The sequence below is a fragment of the Bison bison genome, unplaced genomic scaffold (assembly GCF_000754665.1).
Source record: "Bison bison bison isolate TAMUID 2011002044 unplaced genomic scaffold, Bison_UMD1.0 scf7180017864320, whole genome shotgun sequence".
NCBI classification, from domain to species: domain Eukaryota; kingdom Metazoa; phylum Chordata; class Mammalia; order Artiodactyla; family Bovidae; genus Bison; species Bison bison.
Window position 1 is genome coordinate 500,536 of NW_011494892.1, and position 19,664 is coordinate 520,199.

Here is a 19,664-nt window from a genome sequence, read left to right on the forward strand (position 1 = left end):
AATGAAGGTATTAGTGACTGGCGGCATGACCAGAATGGTGTTTTCACTCACCTGGAGCAAGACATCCTGGAGTATGAAGTCAAGTGGGCTTTAGGAAGCATTACTATGAACAAAATAAGAGGAGGTGATGGAAATCGAGCTGAGCTATTTAAATTCCTAAAAGATAATGCTGTCAAAGTGCTGCAGTCAGTATGTGAGCAAATTTAGAAAACTCAATGGCTACAGGACTGGAAAAGGTCAGTTTTCACTCCAATCCCAAAGAAGAAGCAATGCCAACAAATATTCAAACTACTGTACTGTTGCACTCATTTTGCATATTGGTAAGAAAGAAAGAAAGAAACAAAGTGAAGTTGCTCAGTCGTGTGCGAGTCTTTGCGACCCTGTGGAGTGAGTGTCGCCTACCAGGCTTCTCCGGCCATGGGATTTTCCAGGCAAGAGTACTGGAGTGGGTTGCCATTTCCCTCTCCAGGAGATCTTCCTGACTCAGGGATTGAACTTGGGTTTCCCGCATTGTAGGCAGACACTTTATTATCTGAACCACCAGGGAAGTCCATTACCAGGACTTCAACCAAGAACTTCCATATGTACAAGCTGGGTTTCAAGAGGCAGAGGAAGCAGAGATCAGATTGCCAACATTTGTTGCATCATGGTGAGAGCAAGGGAGTTCCAGAAAACATCTTAATTCTGCTTCATTGCTAAAGTCTTTGACTGTGGAAAATTCTTAAAGAGATGGGAATACCAAACCACCTTACCTTTCTCCTGAGAAACCTGTAAGTGGGTCAAGAAGAAAAAGTTAGAACCGGACATGGAACAATGGCTTGGTTCAAAATTGATAGAAGAGTATGAGAAGGCTGTATATTGTCACCCTGCTTATTTAACTTTCTTGTAGAGTACATCATGTGAAATACTGAGTTGGAGGAATCAAAGATTGCTGGGAGAAATATCAATAATCTCAGATATGCGGATGATGCCGCTTTAATGGCAGGAAGTGAAGAGGAACTAAAGAGCCTCTTGAAGAGGGTGAAAGAGGAGAGGGGAAAAAGCTGGCTTGAAACTCAACGTTAAAACAAAAAATAAGGTCATGGCATCTGGTCCTATCACTTCATGGCAAATAGAAAGGGAAAAAGTAGAAGCAGTGATCAGTTTTATTGGGCTCAAAAATCACTGTGAATGGTGACTGTAGCCATTAAATTAAAAGACTCTTGCTCCTTGGAAGGAAAGCTATGAGAAAACTAGAGAGCATATTTTAAAGCAGAAATGTCACTTTGCCAGCAAACTTACTGTAATCATGTACGCATGTGAGAGTTGGACCATAAAGAAGGCTGAGTGCCAGAGAATTGATGCTTTCAAATTGTGGTGCTGAAGAAGACTCTGGAGAGTCTCTTGGATTGCAAGGAGATCAAACCAGTAAATCCTAAAGGAAATGAACCCTGAATATTCATTTGAAGGACTGATGCTGAAACTCCCATACTTTGGCCACCTGATGCGACCAGCCAACTCATTGGAAAAGACCCTGATGCAAGGAAATATTGAAGGCAAAAGGAGATAGGGCGGCAGAGGATGAGATGGTTAGATAGCATCACTGACTCAATAGACATTAATTTGAGCAAACTCTGGGAGACAGTGGAGGATAGAGGAGCCTGGCATGCTACAGTCCATGGGGTTACAAAGAGGCAGACATAACTTAGTGGCCAAACAACAACAATACTGAATGACATTAGTCTCTGTACCCATACTTCTTGGCCATTTGTATATCTAGGAAATAATGTCTATTCAGGTCCTTTGCTCATTTAAAAATTCAGTTGTGTGTGTTGTTGAGTTGTAGAGGTCCTTTGACATTCTAGATACTAGACTGTTAACAGTGATATGATTGGAGGACTTTTTTTTTCTTTTTTTTCCATTCTGGGTTTTATTTTACTTTGGTTTACAGAAATTATAAAATGTCTACTTTATTTATTAGTATTCTTATTATTCTTCTGTTGCTTGTGCTTTTGATGTTATGTCTAAGAAATACTTGGCAAATCCAAGGTCATGAGGATTACCCATTATATTTCCTTCATCAAGTCTTGTATTTAGTTTTATGATCCACTTTAAGATGATTTTTTTAATATGATGTGAGATGAGGGTTCACTTTATTAATTTTTTTGTTATCCAGTTGTTTCAGTATCATTTTTTGGAAAGACTTCTCAGATTCTTAGCACCCTTGGCAGAAACCATCTTGACTGTAGCTATTTAAGTTTCCTTCTAGAATCTCAGTTTTGTTTGTGTTGTTCTATGTGTCTGTCATTGCGCTAATCCCACACTGTTTTGAACACTGATAAAAGCTTTGTGTTAAGTTTTAAAATTGTCTTTCAGCTTTTTCTTTCTTGTGATTATTTTAGTTATTTCTGGTCCCTTGCATTTCCATATGACTTCCAGGTCTGGCTTTTCCGTGTTTGCTAAAGGGCCATTGAAATTTTCAAGGATTGTATTGAATCTGTACGTAGGTCCTTTTGGAGAGTACTGCCCTCTTAACAATATTAAGTCTTTTATTCCATGAATATGAGATTATTTTATATTTGTTTAGGTCTTCTTTCATTTCTTTGAGCAATATTTTATAGATTTTTGTTGTTGTTGTTATCAGGGTAATGGTGGCCTCATTGAGTAAGTTAGCGAGTAGTTCCCTCTTGTTCTGTCTTTGAAAGAGTTAGAATTGGTGTTGATTCTTCTTTAGTGTTTGGTAGACTTTACCAGTTTAAGAAGAGATGTATGTGATGTAAGAGATGGATATGATGCCATCCAGCCATCACATATTGTTCACTGTTGATTCTATTGTTCTATTTATCTCTGTTCTAATGTTTCTTATTTCCCTTCTGCTACCTTTAGGTTTACTTAGTTCTTATTTTTCTAGTTCCCCCAGGTATAGTTAAGTTGTTTAGTTGTTTTGAGATCTTAAGTATGCATTTATAGATTTAAATTTCCTCCGTAGTACTGTTTTTGCTGCATCTCTTAAGCTTTGCTATATTGTGTTTCTGTTTTCATTTGTTTCAAAGTATTACTTTTTGTTGTGGTTTTTCTTTCTTTGTCCTGTTGAGTTTTCACATACTTGTGTGTTGTTTAGTTTTCACATATTTATGACATTCCTAGCTTTTGTTGTAATTTCTAGTTTCATTCCACTGTGATCAGAGAATATAATTTATATGATTTTAGTTTATTTCAGTTTATCATTTTGTGACCTCTCCTGGAGGCTGTTCCCTGTGAACACTTGAGAAGAGTGTGTTTTCTGCTGGTTTTGTATAGAATGTCTCTTCATGTCTGGTAAATCTGATTCATTTATAATGTTGTTCTTTGCTGAAATGTTTAGATACTGCAGAGCCAGTGTTCTAAATCCAAATCAAAGAGCAAAGCTTTCCTAAGCAATTTGATTTTGCTAGTCTTTGTGCCCACAGGACCCATTCAGAAATATGCACCAGACTCTGAGTCAGCATCTGATTTCTGTGGACCTCATTAGCAACTAAAAATTGCTTTTAAAAATCTTAAAAATATATCTCCATCTAAAGTTGCCTCTATTTTCCTGTTGTCTCCCTTTTTTTCCAGAGACTCCAATAGGTAAAAGAGCACAAATTGTTAATTATGGGGGCTTCCTCTGTTAACAGTACTGACTGTGAAAAGCCAAGGAGTTGTGTCCAATGAATACATATCTCTCTTTGTTGCTTTCTCTAATCAAGGTGATTCTCCTTCATATAAGAAATCATAAGCATACAATATTTTATATTAAATTTTCTGTATATATTCACATACAATAGCCACAAAATACAAATCACTTAAAAAAAGATTCTCCTTTTTTCCTTATCGCAAAATGTATTCAAACCCTTGGCAGCAAATTCAGCGTTTACAGTGTTAACGTTATAGCTGCCTGGGGAGGTACCAGCTAGATGGAACCCCCGCCCCTTCTGGGGCCTCACAGAGGCACTCCCAGGTTGAGAAAAAGACTATTTTCCCTCCAGTTTATTTAAAGCTTTACTCCTGACCTGGGAATTGAGCAATGTTTTTTCCCTCCTTCTTGAAGGTGAGCAGAACACAAACTTTAAAATTTTCACCCGACCAAGCCCAAAAAGGAATGTTTGGGGCCTTTTCTGTCCTGGAGAGAGAATAAAAACCACAGGGTTACCAGTGTGCATACCCCTCCCTCAGGCCAGCGTGCTGGTTCCTGGGGTTAAATTTCCTATTTCGAATACATTGGTAAATTTTCCTTCTCACGGATTACAGCTCACCTTCTGTTTTATACTGTGAGGGGTTCCATGGCCGCCAGGGACCATATTTTCATCATGTCCCTACTCCTTCATTTTCCCTTGTACCAGACAATGGTTTTGCAATATTTGAGTGAGTCCGCATTGTTCTAACAAATCCTGTTGCTGCCACCCCTGTGTCAGGGTTCCCAAGACCACCTCCAGTTTTAATAATTTGCTCGCAGGCCTCACAAGACTCCAGATATAGTCATACTTAGGGCTAAAGTTTGTTACAGTGAAAGAGTAGGAAGCAGAATCAGCCGTGGCACATAGGTAAAGTGTGAGAGACCGGACACAAATCCTCTCCTGGGGGAGACACACAGAGTGCACTTAGTTCCCCTAGCACAGAGTTGTGACCACACATGTGAAGTGTTGTCTTTACATGCAAAGTATGGAGACTTGGTGCCCTGGGCTTTCACTGGGGCAGGTCATGTAGGCATCTCTGCCCGGCACTTGAGTAAGCTTCACACCCCCCAGAAAGAAGCAGGTTTTAGCAGAGACCATGTTGTTTGTGCAGTGTAGGCACAGGAATGGCTTCTTGGCAGTTAAGGACTGGTGGGAGCCTTCACGAAATCCAGGTTCCCGAAGGCCAGCTGAGGGCCAACCCTGTAAACAGGCTTTTCTGGGGACAGCAGTATCAGGCCTTCCTTATCAGCTCTTTTCTTCACATTACCATAATTAAAGGTTGTTAATTTCTCACAGTGTTAAACATTTAGGTGGTTTTGTATATCATTTGTTTTCCTGTTCTAATAATATGAGTAATGAGTGTCTCTCTAATCATTTTTGCTTTTTGGAGTGGGTCATAATTCCTGGAAATAGAGTAAATATCTTTTCTGAGAGTTTCTAAAATCTTCTACATATTTCTAATACATATTTATATATTTTATCCTCTCCTTACCTTTTAAATGTCTTAGTTCTCATCAGTAAATCTTTGATGGTATTTGTTGTATTGGTAAAAACTACACTATAGATTATTTAAAATTATCATCTTCATTAATACTTAACTGCTTATTGGTTCATCTGCTTTTTCTGATGCTCTGATAGGCCCTAGTTGTGATAATGTTGAAGAAGACATGAATGCTTCTGCCCGAGGAGCTTCTGCTACAGTTTTGGAAGAGACACGGAAGGAAACAGCCCCGGTACAGCTGCCAGTTTCAGGGCCGGAGTTGGCCGCCATGATGAAGATTGGAACCAGGGTCATGAGAGGCGTGGACTGGAAATGGGGAGATCAGGTCCTTAGAGATTTGAGTTAAACGCTTTAGCCACACATTAGTCACCCTCTGCGCATCCTGACCTGCATGCAATGAGTGGGTGGAGACTGGAATAAATACCTACACTCAAAAGACAGGTGTGGTTGACAGGCGATGTAGTTACCGATTCCTGGGTGGGCAAATAGAATCTCAGCACCAGTAGAGAAGGGCAGCAGCCTGCTCCAGGGCCCTTGAACAGGACCATATCTTAGAGGAGTAGCTGCTTGTTTTGGAACACTCCTGGCCTAGGCTTGACTTGAGGCTCAGCCTGGACCAAGAGTAAGGGTGAGCAGGAGAGAGTAAACTGCATCTGAATAATCATGTCGTGAAAGCTCTGACCCTGCCTCTCTGAGCTGATGGCCAGGTGCCAGTTAGGTATCCTGACCCAGCAGCTACAGGCACCTGCTTGGGCAGTGTCCGTCTTTCCCCTTCTTCCCCCAGCACCTTGCTCACGTGTCTGTCGGGTCTCCCTGAGTAGATGTTGGGACTGGGCTCTGCACCATTACTGGAGCAACTAGCTAGGCCAGTGCTCACCCTACTGTGATGTGGAGCGTTCTTGTCTTGTCCAGGTTTTCTCAGCTTCATTCTTAAGCATGTACCTCCTGAGAATCATCTCAGACATCAGTGTGTCCAGGACAAATAGCAGCATCCTGAAAACATCTTCTACTCGTAGAAATTAGAAGTAGAGTTTCAGTCTTAAGGTTTGAGGGAAGATTGAAGAGTGAAAGGGAGTGAGGAGATTCTGGTGCTTGTTTGAGGTTCCCAACCTTGTGAAGCCCCATGTGGGATAAGGGGGGGCCAGTGAGCAGGGTGGCAGAACCAGGCTGGAAAGTCTGGTGTCTGCATTGGCTTATAGAGGATGCTAAGTGAGGTGGTTCTTCCCCCACTTACCTCTTTTGTTAGGAGTGTGGGCAGATTAGTCCTGGTGTTCACTACAGTGATGAAGTGAGCTCTGAGTATAGGTGGGTTTGGAGCCCTCTCCTGACTTGAAGTCTGTGCAGCCACCCTTATAGGCAGTGTTCCAGTGAGAGGCCTGCACTCTCTTAACCAGTCTTTGTTTTGGCTTCCTCAGGATGGACCTCCTCCTGGCCTTGGCCGTGTGATTGGTGAACTTGGAGAGGATGGGTGGATCAGGGTCCAGTGGGACACAGGCAGCACCAACTCTTACAGGATGGGGAAGGAGGGGAAGTATGACTTGAAGTTGGCAGAGCTCCCAGTCTCTACACAGCCTTCGGCAGAGGACTCAGACACAGAGGATGACTCTGGTGGGTGTTTGGGGGCCCTGGCAAGCTGTGTGCATGTGCTGTTTGTCCTTTCTTTTGGGAGTGAGAGTGGCACTCCATAGGTGAAGCTTTCCATGAAGGTCTGGTTGAAGCAGGCCCAGGGGCAGGATAGTTCCTGTCCCTCTTGGAGATAGTGTTGTGGAGGCAGGTGGATTTTCGGGGATCCCTGAGCCAGTGCCTTGTGTAGTGGACATAGCCTTGCCATGCCCTGAAGCATGTGTTTTTCCTTCTTTCACCTTCTCTCAGAATGTGTCACACAGTGCAGAGTTAGTACTTTACTGCCTTTGGTAAAATGAAGATGAGAATTTGATGACCTCAGAAAGTTAAACCCTATGTATTAAGAGGCAGAATTGTAGGAGGAGGGCTTCATGACATTTGTCAGACATGTCTGAAAGACCTTGGGATACCAGTCTTGGTGAGACTGTCCAGGAGGCTGGCACTGATTTGGGGCTCAGGTGTCTGCTGTATACATGGCATGACAGGCTCCCAAGATCACTTTTATGGTTAGGAGAGAAAACCTGAGAGACTGAGTTCACTAGAGAAAGGGTGGTGTGGAAGGTGGGCTAGGTGTTCTGTGCCCATGGTGTGTGTAGGCCACTCCACGCATATCAGATATAAACCGATGATGCCTGTCTGGGGCACTTTAGGAGTAGCACACGGGAAGCTGTGTGGCCCCACCTAGGTAGTCAATGCTGATTTGTTATTACTGGATCTGACAGTGTCTAGGCCAATTGTCCCTACTCCTACCTCTCTGCCAGGGGGTTTCCGTTGTGAAGTTGGGGCCTGAGCAGGGCTGGCCAAGTGACAGAAAGATGGTCCGGTTCCACGTGTATTCCTTATCAAAGATCCAGTGATCCGTACATGTGAGCATGTGGCTCCCTTCCATGGAAGCACCCACCTAATACTTGTCCAGGGCACAGCCACCTTAGCAGCAGCCAGCTTCTGACGTTGAAGTTGTTTTTCTAAGGAATGAATCCTTGGAATTGTTCTGGTGTTTCTGAGCTGTAGGATGAGATTGCTTTAAAAAATTAAACTGTAATGGAAAAGTCTTATTGCCTTCAGTTAGGGTGAGTGTTCAGTGCATCCTGAATTCCATCTTTAATGTAAAGAACTGCTTCCCTGTCTACAGTAAGAGAAGAAGTATGTGATATTAAATCCCTTAAGTTAACATGTAGAGACATTTTCCTTTTTTTTTTTTTTTGGAAGTGTAGTTCCTTATTTTGATTCTTTTTTTCAGAAGCTGAACAAATTGAAAGGAATATTCACCCCACTGCAATGATGCTTACCAGCACTGTTAATTTACTGCAAACTCTTTGTCTTTCTGCTGGAGTCCATGCTGAAGTTATGCAGAGCGAAGCCACGAAGACTCTCTGTGGGCTGCTGCGAATGTTGGTGGAGAGTGGAACAACAGACAAGACATGTATGCAGTGGGGAGTTGTGGGCCAGAGAGTCAGAACTGGGCTATCAGTTTGGGTGTGTGTGTATGTGGGTGATTGTGGGTGTGTGTGTGTCAGTGTGGTAAGGCTGCTGTGAGGAATTACCACAGACATGGTAGCTGCATTCTCCGTTATCAGCACCACCCTTCACAGTGGTACGTTTGTCACAGTTGTTGAGCCTGCACTGATTTATCATTAGCGCCCACAGCTGGTAGTTCACAGTAGAGCTCACTCTGGGTGTTGCACACTCTGCGGGTGTACAAGGCACCACAGACACAACCTGCCACATCAAAGTACCACAGCCTGGGCCGTCTCAATTTCAGAAATTTACTTCTTCACAGTTCTGAAGGCTAGAAGTTCAAGATCAAAGAATGAGCATATTGAGTTCTTTTTTATGAATCTGAGGGCAGAATCTGTTCATGGCCCTCTGTAACATCTGATGGTTTGCTGGCAATCTTTTGGCGTTCCTTGGCTTCCCTCATCTTCCCTTTGGCATCCCTCATCTTCACATGGCATCCTCCCTGTATGTGTCTGTCTCCAGATTTCTTTTTATAAGAATGTCAGTTACATTGTATTAAGGATGCACCCTAATCTAGTTTAACTTCATCTAAACTTACTGCATCTGTTTCCAAACAAGGTTGCATTCTGAGGTACTAAGGACTAGGACTCCAACATGTGAATTGTCGCGGAACATAATTCAACTCTTAACAGAGGCTTAAAACAAGAACTTCACTCTCTCAGAATTCTAGATGGCAGAAGTCCAAAATCAAGGCATACTCCTCCTGACACTCTGGGGGAAGACCCTGAATTTTAGCTTTTGTACCTCCAGGCTTCAAAAGTGTGGTGTATGGTCACATCATTCCAGTTTCTGCCTCATCTTTAGTTGAATGCCTCCCCTCTTCTTTTCTGCCTCTTATTATAAGTACCTTCGTTCGATTTGGGGTTCACCCAAATCCAGTATAATGTCATCTCAATCTTTATCATAATTATCTCTGTGAAGAATTTATCTCCACATCTGACTCTGGGTGAACATGAATTTTGAGGGTACAATTCAGTCTACCAAAGTGTTTGAGTATGTGAATATGAGTATGTGTAAGTGTGGGAGAAGTTGAAGAAGTGATTGGAGCAAATGCGTATGTGTGTGTGTGCAAGTGTGTATGTGTATGCATGTGTGAATTTGAGTGAGATTGAGTGTGCATGTGTGTAGTTGGGTATGTGGAGAGTTTGACTGTGCGAGTGACTGTGAGAGTGGCGTCTGAGGTGGGGTGCCAGGGCCTGTGCACATGTGTTGTTAAGTGTGACTGAGTGAGTGGCATGAGTGTGTTTCTGAAGAGCAGTGTCCCTGGTGAACAGGGAGCTGGACTGTGGAAGCTGGGGAAGGGAGCTAGTCTGGTGTCTGAGCAGGTCACGTGGCATGCCCCCACCTCAGAGTCTCTGCCATCCAGGAGGGTGTGGACACCCCAGGTGTCCATGAGTGCAGACCCTGGAGGAGCAGTCAGGGTCACTGTCTCATGAAAACCTCTTACTCTTTTTCTAGGAATACAGCCTTCTTAAAACTTGGGCTGGGAATTTATGATGCAGATTAAATATAAACAAGCTCATGGGAGATACTTAAAACATGTGAAATTTATAAACTATGGTATTTGCCCTCCCACAGATAACCGCTATTTGAATTGTAGATTGTTTTCCTACTGCTTAGAGACAGTACATAGATGAAATTCCTTAACGAGTTTGAATTACTCCATCTCCATGTACTTTAGAGATTTTAAAATGTGAAGTGTTCCTTGAGCTAACTTGCAAGTATTCTCCCGTTCTTCTCACTTAGAGTCAGTGACGTTGTAGTATATTTGTAAAGGAGCTTGTTATTGAAAATGTGTGACTTAGGTAAGTTGAAAGTAAAGGTGGTTCTGAGTGCTTGTTTTTAGAGCGTGAGTGCCAAGCTGGTCTGTCTTGCTCTGCCAGCCTCCCCCAGCAGGCTGGTGTGCCGGGAGCAGCACCGGAGCTGGTGCACCCTGGGCTTTGTGCGCAGCATCGCCCTCACGCCGCATATGTGCGCGGCCCTCAGCTCCCCGCCCTGGATCTCACTGCTTGTGAAGGTTGTGGAGGGACACTCGCCTTTCACCGCTGCCTCCCTACAGCGGCAGGTAACTAACTGTGCTGCCACACTGATCTACGCTCACTGTGAGTTTTGGGATTGGGAGCCCCATCAGCGTTGGCATCAGGCTGGCCATTGTAATTAGGTTCCTGAGTGCAGAAAAGAACTAACACAGGGTGGATTTTCTAGGTACCATGCATACTAAGTCTCCTCAATTGTTTCAATGCTTTATGACCCTTGGAACTGTAGCCCGCCAGGCTCCTCTGTCCATAGAGATTCTCCAGGCAAGAATACTGGACTGGTTGCCACTTCCTACTCTGGGGGATCTTCCCGACCCAGGGATTGAACCTGCATCTCTTACGTCTCCTGCATTAGCAGGCGGGTTCTTTACCACTAGGGCCACCTCGGAAGCCCTGAGACAAGAGGCTAAAGATATTGATTATTTTAAATTGATGAAGTTGTTAAGCCTTAGATGACTTGCTTTTCTATGATCAGCTGCTCTCATCTTCACCATAGTTGTGGTATACTTGTCTTGAGAAGAATTAAACTAAAGAAATTATTTTTTAATTAAATGAGTATCTGCATGTGTAATGTAGCTTATTTTTAACCTGATAATTCATATTATTAATCAACTTTGAGGTAATTATGTGGCTGTAAAATAGAATTTTCACACGATTAATTGCATTACAGGAACAAAAATTAAAATCTTTTACCTCATAATTTTTCAGATAATGGCTTTCTTTAATACTTGCTGTTTTAAATTACCTTTACCAGATCTTAGCTGTACATTTGCTGCAAGCAGTACTGCCGTCATGGGACAAGACAGAGCGGGCCAGGGACATGGAGTGCCTTGTGGAAAAGCTCTTTGGTTTCCTGGGCAGCTTGCTCACCACCTGCTCTTCAGATGTCCCATTCCTCAGAGGTGGGCATCTCTCCCCCTTCCTGGTGTCCTGGGTGAGCGAGCAGGGCGTCATGTAGCCCTTCCTTTGTGTGTGTTCTACAGAATCCACTCTGAGGAGGCGGAGGGCCCGCCCGCAGGCTTCCCTGACTGCTACGCACAGCAGCACGCTGGCGGAGGAGGTGGTGGCGCTGCTCCGCACCCTGCACTCCCTGGGCCAGTGGAACGGGCTCATCAACAAGTACATCAACTCACAGCTCCACTCGGTTACTCGCAGCTGTGCAGGAAAGCCGGCTGAAGGGGTGGGTGCTGCATGCGCTTTGCACATCTGGTAGTGTTTCTCTGTAGAATGTTGATTTAACTTTCAGATTGTCTTTTTAAATGCCATGTATTTTGTTCATGGATATATTTAAAAATATTTTTTACTGGAAAAAATTATTGAGGAAACTAATATAAAAAGTAAATTTGGCTTAATTGTAATGTATAAGAAGTAGGTTACCTCTCTGGGCTCTCCTCAAGTTTGCTGTCTGTCTGCACTAGGCTCTGTTAGATGACTACTTTCCTGACTGTGAGAACCCTGAGGTGGGGAGCCTCATGGCAGTCCTGGCTGTCATTGGAGGCATTGACGGCCGGTTGCGACTAGGGGGACAAGTCATGCATGATGACTTTGGAGAAGGCACCGTGACTCGCATCACTCCGAAGGGCAAAATCACTGTGCAGTTCTGTGACTTGCGAACCTGTCGTGTTTGCCCACTGAATCAGCTGAAGCCAGTAAGTGAACTTATGTTCAGGTTGCTAGGTAGTAAGGTGAAGGGCTTTTATATTAGAACCAGAAGGAGCTTGATTCTTGTGGTTTGGGTCTGCCTTCTAGGTAGCTATCCACCTTGAGGAAAACTGCCTTTCTTTCTCTGTTTGCATTCCATTCCTGTGGTTAATCAGGTCTCACAGGGTTGTATAGATTAGCAGTTCATGTGTCTTATTTTAGCCTTTAAAGACATGAAAGGGTGTTAGTTATTTAGAAGATCTTGTGTAAGTATATTAGTTGTATTTATTTTAGAATGTGAATTTATGAAATTTATTTTTTATAGAACAATTCAACTTTCAAAAAACCTAAAAATGATTCCTTTAAAATGATGATCTTTGTTCATGTAGAAAATGCTTAATTACTGTGTTGAGTGACATGACTATATTTAGCAGGTACTGTCATCTTAAATCTGTGAACTGGGGGTCCATTCGGAAAGTGAGTGAATTATGTACTTTGTGTAACCTAAGTGCAAGTGAAAGTGAAAAAGTGCACTTTTACTGTATGTTTCAATACAGTACTGTTTTTGATGATTATAGGATATGCATGTCATAGAAAATTTGAAATGTATAGAAAATACTTGAGAATAACAACCACCATCATGTAATTATTGTTAAAAAGTTGACAAGAAAAAATTAATTTAGGTTATATTTACTATACATGTAAGTCTTTATCTTACCTTCAGGGTCATCTGTCAAAATTATTTTCAGATGTAAAAACAGTTTTGAATACATGTGTTATTTTAGAGTTAAGATTCCTGATTATGCTAACTTTTCAGAACATTTGTTTGTTCTTTTCAGTGGACACACTTTGAAGGTTTCTGTGCTCTTTCTTTAGCTCCCCGCCGTGGCGTTCAGTGTCACCAACCTGCCCTTCACAGAGCCCATGCTGTCTGTGTGGGCTCAGTTGGTGAACCTCGCTGGAAGCAAATTGGAAAAGCACAAGATAAAGAAATCACCTAAACAGGGTTTTGCAGGTCAGTACATGTGCTTCATGATGAAACAGCTACAGTCTTAACTCGTGTTTGAGCAGTGTTTGTTCTTTTGTCAGAGTAAGTTCTTGCATTGCTGCAGCCTTTGCATTCAGATGGATTGGCCATTGGTTGAGCGATGATGGGAGTGGTGATGAGAGTGTGCGATACAAAGAATGATGCTGGGGTGGGGTGGCACCTGAAGAACACCGGCCAGCGTATATTCTGAGCACACCTTTTGAAGAGGAGTCTGTTTTCTCTCTCACTGCCCATCAACCCCCTGTCTTAATCACACTTTGGGACCTCTGCTCCTGGCCTCATGACAGACATACCCAGCAGGGCCTGTGTGCTTTGTCCTACTTCACGTGGTATTTGGATGCAGGCCGCCCATGAAAGACCAAGGCCACTCATGCTTAAAATATTCCTCTTCCACTGCTGTCTTGATTTTCTTTACATTGCTGCTCATATGTTCTTTGAGAGTTCTTCTCCCTGACTATTCTTTGCACATTGGAAATCCTTGAGGTTTCATCCATAATTTCTAGCTCTTTAGGTCCACTCTTCTTGAGTTTTCTCACCCATTTCTCCCATCCCTGTAATTGCTGCTGTAGGATTAATGATGATGAACACTTTTAACTCTGGATCTCCAGTTCACATATCTGGCTAGAGGGTCAGGTGCAAGTAAACCATGGCATGTCCACAATTCAACTAACTGTGTCCCTTAGCCAGTGTTTCCTGCCTGCCAGGTACTGGCGCTTGCTGCCCTAGCGCCACCCCTCACTCTCCCTGTGCCCTCCTACCCACATTCCCACAGCTCCAAGCTGCCGTCCATGACCTCCAGCATGTCTTGCTTTGGAATGCTGCAGCTATGATTGTAGTCTCACTCCTCTTGCTGCTGCTGCTGCTGCTGCTAAGTTACTCCAGTCGTGTCCGACTCTGTGCGACCCCATAGACAGCAGCTCACCAGGCTCCCCCGTCCCTGGGATTCTCCAGGCAAGAACACTGGAGTGGGTTGCCATTTCCTTCTCCAATGCATGAAAGTGAAAAGTGAAAGTGAAGTCGCTCAGTCGTATCTGACTCGTAGCGACCCCATGGACTGCAGCCTACCAGGTTCCTCCGTCCATGGGATTTTCCAGGCAGGAGTACTGGAGTGGGGTGCCATTGCCTTCTCCGTACTCTTCTTGTGGGCTGCCTATATCTTTGTAGTGTCTTCCCTAGGCTGTTCCTCAGTCAACTCAGGGACATTACTGCAGTTGTTGGATTAGATAAAATTCGAGAGCTATCAGGGAAGCCCCAAGATTCTAGAGAGTGCCATGATTTTGATGAGTTATAGAACTGTATGTTGTAAGTCTCTGACAAAATTGTCTCATAGATGTCTTGGCATGACAAGAAAGTATTTTATTTGTGATGTAGGTATGGGGTTGAAATTTTAGCAGTTTAGGAAATATTTGATTATACTAGCGATAGTTATGGAAAAGGAAATGGCAGCCCATTCCAATGTTCTTGCTTGAATAATCCCATGGTGAAAGGAACCTGGTGGGCTACCGTCCATGGGATTGCAAAGAGTTGGACACAACAGAGTGGCTGAGCATGCATGCAGCAATAGCTAACTTGATTCTAACTATGTTAAGCCATAATCGTCACCCCTACCCAAAGTAATGCATGGGGAGCAAGAAAGGGAGAAGACCTGGGGGAGGAAGAGCGTGCTTTCCCACAACACTGGGAAAGGCAAGTCTTTGATTGCAGACAGACTTTGACATGATCAGCTGAGTCCCTCAGGGCAGGACCTCCTCAGGGCTGAGCAGCAGCTGAGGTGGTACGCCCAAGCAGCATGTGCCTTTCCTGCTCAGTCCTTTTTTTCCCACAGGACAAGTAGACTTGGATCTGCTGAGGTGCCAGCAATTAAAACTGTATATTCTGAAGGCGGGCCGTGCTCTGCTTTCCCACCAGGACCAGCTCAGGCAGATCTTGTCTCAGCCAGCTGTTCAGGAGGCTGCAGCTGCTCATACAGGTATCTTTTTAAGGAGCTCTTTTGGATCTGTAAGAAAGGCAGAAATAGAAAACAGGCAAGGAACATGAGAGGGAAAATACAGATGGCTTCTACATGTGCAGTTGGGCCAGTATCTGATGAAAAGTGATAGACAAACCTGAGGGGGTTTGGCGGGGAGGAAGGAAACAAGTGTTCTCTTGCCTCCGTATATAAGGTGTGGTCTGAGTACCAGTAGCATTGATGACACATATGAGGAACATGTAGAAATGTGGACTCTCAGGCTGCACCGCAGAGCTAAAAAATCCGGATCTGTATCTTTTAATAAGGCGGTAAAGTGGTTCACATGTGCATAGAGTGGCACCACCCTAACACTTTGCTATGCTAGTGGGAATTTAAGTTGGTAGAACCATCTAACAGTCATTTGAGTAAATATTAGACTTTAAAATACATACATTTGTATATTCACTGATTAATAAGTTGTCTTGTGGGAATTTATCACATGAAAAGATGTCGTGGTGCTGACATCTTTTTACATCTCATCTGGAAACACGTGACACATGTTTCCAGATGCTCATTATAGCTTTTTTTGTTGATATTATTTTTGTGCTGACACCTGAATGCCCATTATTAGATGGTGTACCTATATAGTGGAATACCATGCACCATTCACAAATGATGATACATATATAGGTTTAATACCGTGGAAACAGCAAAATGATAAAAAGATATTGCTGTATACATCTGTTTGTAGATTTGCATTCATCTGCTTACCAGAATAGTGATAGTAGAATTTCATCTGACTATTTTCTTTGTACTTTTCTGTATTATCTCAGTTTTCTGGAGTGAGCTCATTTCATTTTGAATAGGAAAAAAAAAAACTATGAAATATGTTTTTATTATCTCCTATTAAAAGACATTGTGGTAAATATTATGGAAAACAAGATCGTCTTTGTTTATGATTTACTGTCTGGAGTCAGGGTGGGGAGAGAAAATGAGAGTAGATGGCACTGTCCAAGGTATGGGCCTCTGTGCTATAAGACGTGTGAGCACAGTTTCACAGGCGCCCTGGGGTGCTGGAGCTGAGGTGTGGGGAGAGCAAGCAACCTTTGAGGTGTGTGGCAGCCCTGGCTGCAGGGGTAAGCACTTTCCATCCTGGGGGAGGAGACAGTAGGAGCAGAGGCATAAGCAGTGAATATTTGGGTACTGACCTTTGCAAGGAGCTCAGATGAATATGGGGCTAAAGCTGGGGAGAGGTCAGCTGAATCATGTGATAGAGTGCAATGGCTACCAGGGTGAAATGTAAGGCTGACTGGGAATATGTGGCAGGGCTTCACATGATAAGGAGGATATTCAGGATGACAAATATGCTAGTGAGTTATAGGAGCATTTGAAACTGGGAGATCATGGAGTTGGGGAAATCGTGTCAAGTGATAAAGTGTCTTCCAAGGGAAGGCATGAAAAAATGGAAAGAAAGTACCAGTAGAGACTGTGATGCTATAGTCTTTTTAGATGATGACCTTTTGGAAAATCAGTGGAAAGTCAGAGGTGGCTAATGTTTCAAGCTCAAGTTATAGGGAAGACAGGGAGAAGTGCTATTGACAAAATTAGAAAGTCCAATGGAGTATGTGGTGTTTTTCTTGACTTAAGAGTTACGTTTCCTCGACTTAACGAATTTAATTACAGCATGCTGAGTATGAAGCAAATCTAATAAAAGCGCAGATTCATTCTGTATTAGACATTAGGGACCTTGAAGATAATCCACAACTGTAGAGGATCAGGAAACCAGAGCCCAGGAAATTGGATTGACTGCTCTGTGGTTATCCCCCTGAGGAACTATGGCAGCACTGAATCAGGATTACCATCCTGCACTTGGGGCAGAACAGGGGCTCCAGATGGAGCTGTCTAGAACAGGGCTTTAAGGAAAACACCACAGCCACCTGTCTTACAAAATTTTATGGTAACATTGCTGCTAGCTGCACCAGCTGGTTTACATGTCATCTCTGGCTTCTTTTACATTTCAGTGGCAGAGTTGAGTAGCTGTGACAGATCCTATGGTCAGTAAGCCCAAACTATGTACTCTCTGGCACTTTGAGAAGATTTACAACCCCTAGACATATTTGGGTTAGGTGTCAGTTTATAGTCTGAACAAGGGTTAACAAAAGCTAGGACTGGAGATACAAACTTGGGGGTTTCATAGAAGAGGTTTCTGCAGAAATGAGTGTACACCAAAATGGCAAAGGCAAAGAACTGGACTAAGGGCAGTAGTCTGGAAAGTAGCTTTGGTTGGCTTTAAAGACACAGACAGATGAACTAAAGAAGGACTGAGGCCAGAATGTAGGGAGTGAAAAAGCCTTGAAGATTTTGCTTGTCTAATGCTTGATTAGGTAGAAATCATATCTGGTTTAACATTATTAGTGCACTGTCTTTCATAGTAAAGAGGTGTATGTGGTTGAAAATACCCATATTTTGTTTTTAAATTCAGATGATGGCGCAGCTGTATCCCCTGACCTTGTGGACATGTCTCCTGAAGGGCCGCAGCCCCCCATGATCCTCTTGCAGCAATTATTGGCCTCGGCCACCCAGCCGTCTCCTGTAAAGGCCATATTTGACAAACAAGAGCTTGAGGTATAGTCAGTAGACCTGGTAGTTTTAATCTGCTGCATTAAACTATAAACAGCTTTATTTTGTGTGTGTGCCAGAAGTGTATTCTTTTAAGGATATGGTTTGAATTTTAAATGATATGCCAAAATAATTCTTAGGACTAGGTAGGTTTTAACCATATCTGTCATAGAGCACTGCAGTACTAGTCAGACAATGAATGAGTTAAAAGTTTAATCTTATTTTGAGTTTCTGTAAATTGTTTGTAAAAATTAACTAGATTCATCATGAGTTAATTCTCAAGTATTCATGGAGGGATCTTTTTCCAGGATTATTGAAAGAGTGCTGTTAGACCTAGGAGCACTGTATGGTGCTTGCTCGTTTGTTTCACTCACTCCAAAGCCTTTCTTGAACATGCCCAGGCTCTCAGCCAACGCCCTGTTTTGGAGCATGTGCCCTGCACTGCACGCGCTGTGGACTGCGGGGAGGGGGCCTGTGGGCGTGTACCCATAGAAGAGACCTGATCAGGACTGAGTATGATGGAAACTCCATGGCAAACTACATGGAAGACTAGATATTTTAAAAAATCTTTCTTGCTGTGTACTATATTAAACATTCTGAAAAAAAAATCAAAGACAGGAGTAAAATCTTGAGCAGACAGTTTGGCAGGTGGAAAATACCCTAGTAGAAATCCTCAGAGACTAAGACCCTGTGGGGAGCCAGGATCCAGAGTGAATTGGGAAGCCAGTTGGGTGTAAAGGGATTCTTCAGGAAATACTGGGCATGGGGGCAGCAGAGAGAGGAGGGTGCCAGGCTTTCTCAGACCAAGTCCGAATGACATCTGCTCCTTAGGTCTGAAAACCTGAGATGAGAGATTGGGTTAAAGTTGTTGCAAGGCTATGTTGCCAGTCATTTGTCAGATAAAAACAGGATGCGGAGGAATGAGGAACTAATCAATGAAAAGGGTGTTGAGCAGATGCAGCCCAGAGCCATGTTGGGAGATGCCCAGAGTTGAGGGAAAAATAAGACTTGGAGAAACAAGTAGACCTAGAGTTGTCCTTTATGAATTAGGAAGGGCTTTTGTACCAGAGAGAGAGCCACGATTGTTTTGTCTCCCTTGATTCTTTTTTTTTTTTTAAAGATTTATTTATTCATTATTTGGCTGTGGTGGGTCATTTCTACACGTGGGCTTTCTCTGGTTTTGGTTCGTGGGCTTCTCATTGCGATGACTCTTCTTGTTGGGGAGCACAGGCTGTAGGTGCGAGGGCTTCCGTAGTTGTGCCTTGCAGGCGCTTGTGCCCTGGCTCAGCAGTTGTGGCCTATGGACTTAGTTGCCCCATGGCATGTGGGATCTTCTCGGACCAGGGATCCAGTTGGTGTCCCACATTGCAAGGTGGATTCTTAACCACTGCACCACCAGGGAATCCCCTCTCCCTTGATCCTGATGGAAATTCATGTGACATTTTATTGTTCTATATGAAATGTCTTTTATTTTCTTTTGTAGATGGTTCAGTATGTGGTAGTTTTCTTCAGTCTTAAGGAGGTTGGTTCTAGAATTTTTGGTGATGATTTATCATTTTCCCCTTAGGGCTGGCTCCTAGTCTCTAGTTCTGTGAGATTTAGGACCTCTTCCAGTGGAAACCTTTGTGTCTTGACCAAAATGCTGAAACTTCATTCGACTGGGATGGCACGCCATCTTCTTAGCACTGGGTCTCCCAGCAGTTTCTTCTGGCTGGGCCCCTCAGTCTCACACATGGTCAGCTTTGCAGTCAGCCCAGGATTTGAGGTCGCACGTTTTGTGGTTCTTCCTCACCCGTCCTTGCTCGAGCAGGCTGCTGCCCAGTGACACTGCCCCTGTTAGTGGCTTCCCTGTGGGCTTCCCTTGTGCTCAAGGTTGCCCCTATTCCTGTTTTCTCCAGGGTCTTCAAACAGTTTTTAAGAATATTTTGACCAAAATTCATAATTATTACCAAATCTGGAAGACCCAGCAGTGGCCACAGGACTGGAAAAGGTCAGTCCTTATCCTGATTCCCAAGAAGGGTAGTACCAAAAAATGTCCTAACCATCGGAAAATTGC

The 19,664-nt window shown here is 43.4% G+C and overlaps 1 protein-coding gene across 6 annotated transcripts in view; it reads left to right on the plus strand.

The window, feature by feature from the left end:
- LOC104997998 (E3 ubiquitin-protein ligase HERC2) overlaps nt 1-19,664 on the plus strand; it is a 236,357-nt gene that overhangs the window by 111,032 nt on the left and 105,661 nt on the right. For all 6 annotated transcript variants that reach the window (XM_010852986.1, XM_010852983.1, XM_010852982.1 and 3 more), the window contains 10 exons: nt 5,313-5,500; nt 6,591-6,783; nt 8,039-8,221; nt 10,200-10,381; nt 11,107-11,254; nt 11,336-11,532; nt 11,771-12,001; nt 12,870-13,008; nt 14,867-15,010; nt 17,472-17,614. In XM_010852986.1, the coding sequence (XP_010851288.1) occupies nt 5,313-5,500; nt 6,591-6,783; nt 8,039-8,221; nt 10,200-10,381; nt 11,107-11,254; nt 11,336-11,532; nt 11,771-12,001; nt 12,870-13,008; nt 14,867-15,010; nt 17,472-17,614 (1,748 nt within the window). The remainder of the gene's footprint in view (nt 1-5,312; nt 5,501-6,590; nt 6,784-8,038; nt 8,222-10,199; nt 10,382-11,106; nt 11,255-11,335; nt 11,533-11,770; nt 12,002-12,869; nt 13,009-14,866; nt 15,011-17,471; nt 17,615-19,664) is intronic.